Genomic DNA, 12,283 nt, shown 5'->3' with positions numbered 1-12,283 from the left:
ATTAAGTATTTGTGTAGTTTTCTGGAGGTGCAGTCCCTCTTCTCAACACCAGGTGGAGCTGCAGGATTACGCCCCACCATCTCCTCTCGCACTGCCTCTCGTTCTTTTTGCACATGATCATATTTAAATCAATACTGATCGTGTTCAAAGCACTGAATAGCTGCCGCCATCTGCCAGCTCATTGAGATTCTGACTATGTTCCAGGGAGACCCCAATGGTCAGCCATTGGTCTCAATGTTTTAGCTGTCTTTGCTAATACCTGTAACACAATATTAGCCAGACCAAATTGCTCAAACTAGAAAACCAGAAGACTAAAATTGCCCAGTTCAGCTGTGCACTATAATGGCCATTAGCCTTGTTTCCAAGCCGGCTCATTCCAGTATATCGGTGCTTTTCCGCCTGTGCTGAAGAATGTAGTAATGCATTGCTGCAGACGTCTGCTCTGTCTGCACTCTGAAGGCGAGCACGTTTACTCTGATGAGAAGAGCATTATCACCTGGCAGTGACTGTCTTCAGGGTTTTGAATGCTATTAGAAACTGGACTGTAGCAGACAGGTAGGTATCTTTGTTTGTGTGTTTTGTATCTCACTTTTTATGGCAGTGCTATTTTTAAGCACGACTTTGTTTGGAATCCTCAAGCTTCAACGGCACTGAGGAGTCCAATCAGCTTTCAGGAACTAGCAGAACGTTCTCCTTCAGTGGAACTGAACCTTCTAACCAATGATTGCACAGTGTTTGCAAATCTGCAAGGCTGTGTCATCTTTCACTGTGGCACTGGCATTGGCATGGAGACTAAGCCTAATATTTATTCTGCTATGATGGAAGCCCCCAAGGCGCTTTTCTTTCTTTTTTGGTTTTGCAAACAAAGAAGATAGAGCTTTGGGCTTGCATCTTCAGAATCATTCATTAAGTGAACTTGCAAATCTCACTGGTTAAATATATCTGACACAGTGATGACAGTCTCTGAGCTCTGGCCCTTTGTATTGGGGGCAGTAGTTGAAACCATGCATAGAGAAGTGCAATAAAGGATTGTGAAAGCATGGTAATCAAAATGAGAGCCCAGAGATGTATGGTAAAATGGGAAAAGCATTGCATAATGATGGAAAAAGCATGGGAAGAACTGCAACATTTACTGTGGCAGTTTTATCAGCATCTCCCAGCATCTGCTTTCATTCGTGTGACAGGGAAACGGATCTAAATCTACAAAACAGAAAACCCAGACGGGCTGCCACGCATGCACCAGGACTGTTCAATAGTTACATCTTTTGTTACTAAGTAAATAAAGGCTTTTTTAAGTTCCCTTTTAATTACTGAATCTTTATTATAGTTTTATTACCAGCGTTTCGTAAAATTTGAACCAAAGCCCAGCTTTCCAAAGTGAACTGGTGTGGAAATAATAAACGTGGAGTTCAAAGCCATGATTCCACCCTGCTCACATCCCCATAGTAACGGATACACCCTATCACTGCCCCACGTAGGGGGGGGCTGATGACCCTGTCCCATACCGGAGTGTCCCATACATCCTGTTAGAGGATCAAGCGTACATATCTGAGTCTAAATGGTCAAGCTCCAGTTTCCAAAACACATTCGCACACAGTCCCCTGCCAGCTGCCAGTCTTTAACATGAACGCGACAGGAATCTGTTACCCAGCTTTTTTTTCTGTGTGTTTCCGAGCCTGGTTGTTTTGAACCGCGTTGACATATTTAGGCGTTTAGCCCTTATCTCTCTGTCCCGACTCAGCCCCCTGATTCCCTGGTGGTTTGTTAGCCTTGGCCCCGGAATCACATGGGAACTGAATTAAAGCAGAGTGAGTGATCCTGTCTTCGAGTTTGGATATCTTCAGGGAATTCCTCCCTAATTAAACTTCCGTTTCATTGCCATGCAGAGACAGCACCATTCTGGTATTGTGTGCTGTGGATCAGCATGGCCAGGATTAACAAACTGGATGTTTTTGTTTTTTTTTAACCTCTTAAGACCCACTGGGTCACATTTCCAAGCCTTTCATGAACTTCCTGGTGAGAGACAGCAGTTAATTTTTCTGATGTAGAAACAAAAAACCAAGGGCTCAGTTCTGAGCAGTATGTGTTTTCCAACCTAGAACTGCTTATTTGTACAAGCATTGAAAAATGAGTTAGAAATAAGCAATACTTCTTGATACAGTAAGTCAATGAAGCGTTCTAGGTACCCAATTCAAGGTGCTTGTTTGGTTCAATATGTTTACTGAAGCGCATTCAATTTTTAAAATCAATGAACCGTCATTATTTCACGCTAAAATTTGCTTGTAACTTCTGTGGAGAATTTCCTGCGCAGCACACCACCTGTAAGAAACGTCCATCCTTGCACATGTGGAGTGGCCTGGATGTACTGGCTTGCTTCCAGTCCCGAGGGCAGCCTGTAGCAGCCCCTGCTCTGCGGCGTGGAGAAAGGCTCCTGCAGGTGCTTCCTGCTCCTCCACTGCTTTCTTTGTCACAGATGGATCAGCTTTGGCAAGACTGTGCAAACTTCAAGGCTGTAACCACAGCACTTTAAAACAAGGGTACTCCCCTCCCATCCCCACTCCTGTGCCAGAAGTAACTGTAGAAATGTGCTCCTGCCAAATCAGCGGTCTGTGGTGGCAAGCTTCACTTCAAGGTTTTCTCTGAACAAGTCATACTTTCCTCTTGTTAGTCAGCTGATCTCTGTTGTGGAATAAGGGATGTCGATGGCCAGGGATTCTACTGATTCCAAGAGAGCAGAGATGAGGAGTTGGAAGTAGTAACAGGTCTTTGCTGCCAGCCGCGTGCCCACTGGCTGCAGATCAGAGGCTGCCACTGCCAAGGGGTTAGCTGGCCTTTCAATGAGGAATCACAAAATCTCAAAACTGTATCACAAGTCATATGTGGTGTTCATGATAGTTCAGCCTTAAAAGTCATGCAACGAAGGATCAGACTCTGCATTTGAAAGAAAGTCTGCGTCACACTTTACATTTTGTACACATCGGTATCTAGACTGCATGACCAGTTGTGCTGAAACCTTCTTAGGAGATTCTTTATCACAATACAGTAACACCTGTCTAATCCCCATTGAAATTAATGGCATGATCCCCGCTACAGTCCGGCATGATTTAAAAAAAGCCTCAATGTATAATCCAGTATGTTGTGTGGAGACAGTACAGTGAAAATGAATGCAGTCCTTGGTGTACCTGGACTGCACTGCTACAGTATGTAATGCATTACAGTTTTTCACAGGGTTCACATTGTTTGTCACGGATCCCTATTAGAGTTTACAGTAACTCTGTAATCCGGCACAGTTTCCTGGATGCTGAATTGGACAGGATTTTCTGTATTACAATTACAGAAAACTGTCTGTACACCACACTTGTATATACTTTACAGCTACCTATGATGGGTGTAGGTCATGTTCATGTGTTTCTTCATGGGTTTATTATCTCCTATTTCCTAAATCCAGAGTCGTAACCTTCCCTTCTTGGTAATGATGGCCACTATTATTCATATCAACAACCCTGCTCCAGTCTATTCACATAGCACGATAGGGTCACCGAAGAGGTACCAAGATTACAAATTCACATTTTACAAAAGACTCTTGCAGGGTGCTTATAAATATATAATGCATTTCAAAGGGGCTTAAAACACCATTCCCTTTTTATTTATTTCAAAAGGACTACACTTTGACCCTGTCTGTGAATTAAGCCAAATTCTGCATTGCTGCTGAATTCAATTGAATGCTTTTAAAACAAAATATTGTGATAAAAACAGCCAATTAAAGCAGCTCAGGATCTTCACAGGCTGACTGAGCCAGCCTCGGGGCTCTACAGGGGGAGGTGACTCAGTCCTATTACAATATCAAAGTCTCAAATTCATTTAGGCTTTTTCTCCCCTCTGGGGATAACTGCTGCTTGTGCTATTGTCTCATATTTTGGATTATAGTACAGTAAGTGATTGTTTTGTGAAATGTATCGCCTCAAGGCCGTTCATTCATTCCTAAGAGTAATGCTGCTACAAACTGAACGTTCCTCACGTACTGTGTTCACGAGGTGAACAACAAATCGCTTGTCTCGGTGTTGTAGAGCTATTCAAGTTTTAAATGCATTAAAATATCTTGCCCAAGCTCTGTGGCTGGTGGGGCATGATGCATGATCACAGGCTATATTTCCTGAGCTCAGAGGTTGCCTTTGAAGGAAATACATCCTGTTCTTTATTCTGCGTTAAACTCGGCAATGCATGATTTAAGAAGGTATGGACGACAATGGAATCAATGAGATTTTCTTTTGTCTGTTATTGGCTATAAACGATCACAGTGATCATGATCATCTTAAATCATGTTTTAACTCTCATTATCTGTGACTCTCTTCCTCGTTAGTAGTTTACCTCTTCCTCTGTCTTTTTTTTTTTTTTTTCCTCGGTCGGCTTTTAGACTTCTTGGTTTTTTAAAATATTAAATTAAAACCATTCCACTGTACTCTCCCACAGTAGAGGGGGGTCTGAAACATGATTATAGCTCCTAATATGATCATCAATAATCAATACTCAATACAGGTGATCAGTAATGTCACCATAAACAGTTACTGTTCTAACCTTATTTACTGTAGCATGGACACTGGTCTCCAACCCTATCCAGAAGCCTCTGGAATATAAATACACAAAGAAACTGAGAATGTAAAACTCTGTTTAGACATCTGTGCACAGGAGTGACAGAGAGTCAGTCCTGAAGCCTGCTCCGGGCTCCACATCACCTCACCTCCTGATCTGTAACTGTGCAGCACAAAGCTCAGTCTAATATTAGCACAGGGAAAACATGCTGGCCAACACGAAGGGAACCCACAGGCTACTGAGCCGACTAAACAAAGGAAAGAGACGTAGTGTTATGATATTCAAAGGAGAAGCGAGGGAATTGTTGCAATTAAAATAGCCCACGAGATGACAAGAGGGCATAAGTAGCTGGCAAGCGTCTTTATTATTCTGAATTATGATTAGAAGTTGTATGTTCACACTACCACTTCTAACATCTTACCTGCAAATTAAATTGGAGCTGTTAACAGTGACTTTTAAAATCCCCAGCACTTGCTGTTGCTGTCTCATGTTTAGTGCATGCTGAAAGCTTGTTGTTTCTGATTTTACAAGACAGATGAAAGATGAACCTCGCTCAACAGGGTTTTCATTATGTAACTTGAAGTTCTTAACCTCACAAAAATTCCCCTAATTGGAATGTTTGTAGCCTGTGTGTTTGAACCTCACAGACGTGGGCTAGAAGACTGTCTTTACTGTTCTGTGGTGTAAACAGAACCCGATTTAGAAACAGATACAGCTGCACACACAGAGGCCTTGGAGACCCAGCAGTGATCACTCCTAACGATAACAGACAGTTTAATAAGCGATTTGATCTAATGCAGTTATTTGCGTGAAATTAAAATCTGTACACTCCCAGTGCCGGAATGTAACATTTTCTTGTTATTTTCAGCATAAACTTTTAAAATATTTTTTTGTTTTGTTTTGTTTTTTATTATTGACTTCAGAGATGATATCATGTTTCCCTGTGTTTTGTGGGTTTTTTTTCCTAGGGAGGTCATGTTCTCTCGTCCGCTAAGCTGTCACTTCCTTCCTTGCCCAGTCGGACTTCATTTTCAGAAACCTCTGTCACAAACCTTCTGTAAGTAAAGAAAACTTTGATATTATTTTTTTGGGGGCTGTGCTGATACTCATGCTAGTAATTGCCTTTAAGAAGTGTTTATCTGCAGGGAAGAATTGTTTTTGTTTTTTGTTTATGATAATGTTTTCTTAATGGGCTCTCCGATACAAAGGCTTTACACACCGACACACACACACACACACACACACACACACACACACAAAACACCTCTTCTTTCACCTCTGTCTCTTGTGTTCTGTCCTTTGCTAGGCGGGAGAATGGCAGTGGCGTGTGTCTGGATCTGCAGGTAATCGATACCGTGAGAAGCGGCAAAGACAAGGAGGACACTGTGATGCATCACGTCCTCGCAGGAAACCTGTACAAACCACGCAAGAGGGTGAGTGACACCCCGTATTCAACACACACAAAGACGTGACACCCCGTATTCAACACACACAAAGATCTGACACCCCGTATTCAACACACACAAAGCCATACGATGCATGTGCAGTCCTCAGGAATACATCTGGGACAATCCATTTTTATTATGAATGGGGGAGCAGCGTCAATTTACTGGTTTTGTGAAGTTACCTATTTTACCAGGTGGCCCATTTCACGTTGCGTGTGTTACAGCCACATTAAGGACTCTGGAAATCACTGCTTTTTGATATATAGTTAAATACAGTGTAAGGCCTATACACAAACTTATATGCTATTCACAGATATTTTATTGGGATTAAAATAAATATTGTTATTCATCAACGTGCGTGTGCGTGTGTGTGTGTGTCTCCAGTACCAGGCGAATTACAGCCGTCACTTCATCAGCGCGGATGAGCAGGAGTGGCAGGACCGCGAGGTGATCCAGAGGAACATGCGGTGCCGGCTCGAGTCCTTCAGATCCACCAAGCACAGCGTCTACCAGAACAAGGGCAAGTCCCGCCACAAGAAGAGCCAGAAGAAGGCAGGTTTCTCCTCATCTCTTTGCACACCTTCACACCGGAGATCACATCCCAAAACACATGCTGTACACAAAGAGAACAAATCCATAACTCAGTTTATTTAATGAATGCTGAGATTTCTTTAAATCAGACATTACATTATTGGCATTGTTGTGGTAATTTGGAGTGTCTCCTAAAATGTCTCTCACTCCACGCTGAACTGATCTTGGCAAAACACTTTCTTCTTCTCTCTTCTAGTAATGTAAACTAACTCTGACCACAGGTTTTCATGATGAAAGAAACTGTACTGCACCAGACGATTGAACGGTGCGAAGTGGAAAAGTACACAGAAGTGAAATCCGAGATTCCCTATGAATAATAACGCTGCACTTGTGACCAAAGCTGTGCTTTCAATTAGTTTTATTCACTGCACTGTATTCACATTATCCTGAACCTAATCCTCGAAAGCCTTGTAGAAAGTGAAAATCATTTTATTATAACACAGACACCAGTCATTGTTAGTGCACGTTGATATGAGGATACCTGTGTGTTGTTGCCCTGCTTTAAGGTTTTCCAAGTCATTGCTAAAAAGTACAGTCTGAAAAACCATGCATCTTAACAGTTAGAGCTCTCGCTGTGTGTAATTCAGGACTTTGCTTGGGATTAGACAACAAGTTTTAAAAAACCCACCCAAAACAAGACCCTCGTTATATCCGCCACCATTTAGATCAATTGAGTTGATTTCAGGGGGTGATTCGCAGTTGCATGGAAATGTGTAGATCATTCAAAAGTCACAATAGGAGGTTGGGATTACATCAAATATAAGTACAGCAACTTAAACACTTTAAATATAGATATATATATACGTATGTGTGTTTACAGCACAGAAGCAATGATGTCAATGGAGAGGTTCCCAATGGCAAACCCAAAAGAAACATCAGCTGGCAGGATACAGGTGAGAGTCCCATTCCAGCACTCGTCACTATGGATTAGAACAAGGCGCATCATCTCAAGTGTTTTACATGCTGGCTTATAGACCAAAACTATGCCTTAGAGGAAAACTGTGGACACGTGTGTTATGACTGTGACTCCATCTGACAAAATCTGGAGTCCTGCAATCCTGCTTCTGTATAACAGAGGATAAATCTACTAGTCTGTGATTGCAATGTCTGCTTCAGTGCCTCTTTATAAAGCTGAATATTATTTGACATTTCGTAGACTAGTTCAGTGTCAGTAGGAAAAATCACCATGCCCAATACTACAGTAGTAGCCGTCATATACGCTACATTAGAGCAAAATGTTAGGTTGTGTGGTCCAGTGATTAAACGGGCTTGTAACTAGCAGGTCCCCGGTTCAAATCCCAGCCACTGACTCATTGCGAGACCCTGAGCAAGTCACTTAACCTCCTTGTGCTGCATCTTTGGGGTGAGACGTTGTTGTAAAAGACTCTGCAGCTGATGCATAGTTCACACACCCTAGTCTTGTATCTTGTAAAGCACTTTGTGATTGTGATGATGGCTCTATATAAAAATAAAGATGATTTATTATTATTTTTAAAAATTAATAAACCTGGTGCTGTTTTGCAGCTTGTTTAAAGCTCACTTCCCCTCTTCAATCCCTCTTGCTCTTGCTAAGGAACTTTTTTTTTTCTTTTTCTATCTTCCCCCAGTGCCTGTTGTCATGACAGTGGACTCGGAGGAGGAAGAGGAAGAAAACTCAGAAGCTGAGAAGGAGGAGGATGAAGGGATCACCTTCGTGGCTCGAGCTGCAGATGAGGTCCTGCTGGAGGGGAAACCGTCACGTGAGTCTCTCCCCTAGTAACCAGCTTCTCTCCACGGACCTCTGCTGCACCCAGAGTTCTCACAAGCCGTATGAAAGTCTTTATATCAGATAGTTTGTTTTAGATCGAAATGACGTTACATTAATATAAGCATTGCTGTTTAATTATGATTATTTAACGTATGCATTCTAAAAAATATACAGTGCAGGGTGCTGTGAAAGCTGATTTACAACCGCTCAGCTCTGACCAGTGTGGAGTGGATGTGAGCTTGTGTCAACAGATTTCTAGTGTACCATCTGAATCCATATGTTATAACTGTACCTAAGTGTTGTTAATGTGATGCTGTGCTCTTGTAAAGCTCTTTATCAAATATAGTAATAGAACAATGCAAAAGTGCCATTCTTAGTGGCCCAGCAGGAACTCCACTCCAGTTTTGTAAATGCATATTTCACCAGGATGAGGGCTGATGTAATCTCTGCTAGAGCTGACAAAATATTACCAAAAGAAGGGAGAGCGGGGTCTGAGCTTACATGACGTGTGAGCAGCCTGCAGCGTTCCTTGTAAAGTAATCATTTCTGCACACACTATTGCGCTGCGTTCCTCGATTGGTTCGTTTTGATTTGTTCTTTTCTGTCTCCTTTGTTTTTTTTTGTCAAGAAGGGAGGGGATTATAGGCACCTTCCTGTTCTATCAGATTGTCTTTGCCGTTAATCATTCACAATTCCTTGGCTGTTTTTATAATGCACAATAGACTACTTTTATAATGCACAATAGGCTGTTAAGTTCAATTCACTTAAACTGGATTTGAACTTGAATCACATGAGAACAAGCTGTTTGAGTTTATCACGGAAGGGTCTGCTTTACTGTCAGGCTTTTCCCAAATTAGAAACTTTCAGCGTATCTGTTGTTTAAGTCTGTGCTACATACCTACCAACACATCTAGTTTTCATTGCTGTCTTGAGACTTGAGACCAGCTGTGACTTATATAGCAGAATTTCATCTCTGAATTTGCTTGTCTTCTCTCCCTCTCCTACCATTTTCTTTCTACTTCTTCCTTATCTATCTCCCCTCTCCTCCCCCCGTTCCCTATTTTTCTTGCTTTCTCCATTCTTCTGCAACTTTCCCTGGTTGTTATAATCGCTCTCTCTCTCTCTCCTCCATATGCTCCTCCTCTTGCTTTCTTTCTCTTTCCTTCTTTCTCTTTTTCCCCCATCCCTCCCCCTCTCCCAGGTATTCTGGGTGTGTGTCAGAGCCCCTTCCTCCTCCCCCCGTCCCCCACATGTGCAGAGAAGGAGCTGCCCTGGAAGGGAGACCAAGGGGACCTCCCAGCCTGTGTCTCCTCGGAGACAACCAAGATCGTGCCCATTGACCTGCAGCAGGCGTGGAACCAGAGCATCTCATCCCTGGAAAGCCTGCCGTCCCCCCAAGTGTCCGAGGCGCAGAAGCTCCAGCGCAGGACAGTGCCCCCGGCAAGGCTGGAGGAGCGCGGGGCCCCAGCTGCCCTTGCTAGGCCCCCGCTGGACCCCTGTTTCCAGTTCCCAGAGCGTGCCGCGGCCACTGGTAGAAGCAGTGAGGAGGACAGCGAGGAGTGCATCCAGCAGCAGGAGCTCCGGCCCCTCATGTCCCCCGGCAAGCAGACCAGACCAGGCCCATCTGCTGTGTCTGCTGGAGCCAGGTGGCCGGTCCAGTTCAACAGAGCCGCCCGGGTCTCACTCCTGAAAAATTTAGTTACTGCCTCCCCATACAAGGGCAGCGGCCAGACAGACCTTTAGTTACCAGCTCCCCACCCCCCATAGCACACGTTACTTGATTGTAGCACTTTAAACCTGAGATTCACTCTTTATTGTTTTTTAAAAGTATTATTATTGGGGCTCCCAAGAGGTGCTCCATGTGGAGTGCAAGATGTGCCCTAGAGCCTGGAGATCGCAGGTTCGAATCCAGGCTATGTCATTGCCGACCATGACCGGGGGTTCCTGGGGGGGAATCCAAAGTTCACTGCACACCAGCACCCCCGTGTGGCTGATGGGGAGCCTGCAGGTCTGCATTGGAGCCATTCAAATCTGAGTTGTTCTCCAGCACTATAGGTCTGGTGGCTTCACTGTGGATCCACAGTGCAAAAAATGATGGATTGGCAAGGGAGATGCAGCAGTGAACTGAGATAAAAAATAATAATTGGGCATTCCAAATTGGGGAGAAAACCAGGTAAAAACATAAAAAAAAAAAAAAAATTATTATTATTATTATTGCATAGAATTGTGTGATGTATTTTATTTTGTTCGTGTAGTCCTATACATAAAACTTTAAATCATTTAAAGAATGTTTTCTTAGGGACTGTTACATTTTGAGAAATTAAACCCAGTGCACAGAGCCTTTTTTTTAAAATCTGTTTTGGAGAAGGATCTAAGTTTATTTTCAGTTTTCAAAGAAGAGTTTAAACTGAGCAAAACATTCCTTAAAACAGTCCTTAACACACACATGGTGAAAACCCAGCTGGCAGGATATAGAATAGGAACCTCTACCTGAGTTTATAATGGGGCCAAATTCACAAAGCTTTTAACCCATGAGTTATTAAAACCTTTCTTTTTTTGGGGGGGCGGGGGGGGGGAATCTGTTTTGATGAATTTGCTTCTGTAATACAACTGGGAATGTCAGCATAACTGTTCATAATTATAACATCTTTAAATATTTAAATGTTGTTTATTTTGTGTTATAGTATGTTTATGGATTTTATAAATTAGTTATTCTTTCAAAAATCCTTTGTTTTATTTGTTTTCTGCTATAGTTGCATGCCCTGAAATGGAGCCATCTTCTATTTGAAACAGAATGAATTTGCTTCAGCAGTACACAGTATTTTAATTGACTTTCGTTTGAGTGTGTTTATACAGCAGAGATTATATAATAGACTAAACCAATTGGGATGTGTTTTAATGATCCAATCAGCTGCATACCTCTGTTTCCGTCATATTCGTTATTGTTTTTATTGATTTTAATAAGCACCTGTTCAGAGCTGAAAATAGATACCACTGTGTGAAATGAACAGAGAGGAATTGAAGTGAGAAGTGAAATGCAGCACCGTCATCTTTGAGTCTGCCAACATCGTGACACCTCGGCACCCTGGTTTCTTTGGGATTGGCCAGTTCAGCCAGTATATGGGTTAAGATATTTATATATGATGAACCTACAACACAGAAAATCTGTCACAAAAAAAATGCAGTTGAAAATAAATATCTTAAAGATAAGAAACTACTGAAAACAAAACAAACAAAAAAAATGCTTAAGTGTTTTCTATAAAAAAAAATGATTTAACTTGTAATACTTTGTTATCTGTGGGAGTTTCATGCAAGATATCTTGCTGACTAAGAAATTAAAACTAAGTGATTACACTGATGTCTTTTATTTTTATGTAATGTGCTGATTTTTCAGTAAAGTGAATTATGTTTCAAAATGTTGTTAATGCTGTTGTAAAATGTATTTTAGTTGTGCATTTTCGTGCTTTGAAAAGGGACTGAACTGAACTGTATTTATCCACAGAACAGGTATAGAACAGGCACAGCTGAGCCAATGCAAAGGAAGCATGCAGTTATAAAGAAAGGTATGCAACATTGCAACGCCTTTTTTAAAATCAGTAAATCCATGGTTCCCCACAACCTTCCCTCATGCTACCCAGTGAAAACCCAATGGTTGCTCATACCAGTATGTGTGCTGAAAACATGCATCTCAAAGAATGTTAATCCATCAAAACCCCAGAGCTTTCACAAAGGAATCCTGGACATGCTTTTCCACTTTGTTACACAGAGTTGGTGGAGTGGTGTGCATCGCTGACATTCTAGAACATATTCAAACTGAAACACAAGCCTGCTGGGGAGGGTTCTTAACCTGTCTGCTATATAATTAGGCAAGGAGACCTGTTCATTTATTTTTTCACACCCCCTACGTTGC

General features: G+C 42.1%; 1 protein-coding gene across 4 annotated transcripts in view; it reads left to right on the top strand.

Moving 5' to 3' along the window:
• LOC121296532 (sodium/hydrogen exchanger 5-like) overlaps positions 1-10,258 on the top strand; it is a 28,387-nt gene extending 18,129 nt beyond the window's left edge. For all 4 annotated transcript variants that reach the window (XM_041222205.1, XM_041222207.1, XM_041222206.1 and 1 more), the window contains 6 exons: positions 5,559-5,647; positions 5,897-6,023; positions 6,420-6,587; positions 7,447-7,519; positions 8,234-8,365; positions 9,575-10,258. In XM_041222205.1, coding sequence (XP_041078139.1) covers positions 5,559-5,647; positions 5,897-6,023; positions 6,420-6,587; positions 7,447-7,519; positions 8,234-8,365; positions 9,575-10,116 — 1,131 coding nt within the window. In that variant the 3' untranslated portion in view covers positions 10,117-10,258. The remainder of the gene's footprint in view (positions 1-5,558; positions 5,648-5,896; positions 6,024-6,419; positions 6,588-7,446; positions 7,520-8,233; positions 8,366-9,574) is intronic.
• The last annotated feature ends 2,025 nt before the right edge of the window (positions 10,259-12,283 follow it).

Source organism: Polyodon spathula, chromosome 21 (assembly GCF_017654505.1).
Source record: "Polyodon spathula isolate WHYD16114869_AA chromosome 21, ASM1765450v1, whole genome shotgun sequence".
Lineage (NCBI taxonomy): Eukaryota > Metazoa > Chordata > Actinopteri > Acipenseriformes > Polyodontidae > Polyodon > Polyodon spathula.
The sequence above is the reverse complement of the archived record's forward strand: the minus strand, read 5'-3'. Positions and strand labels throughout refer to the sequence as shown.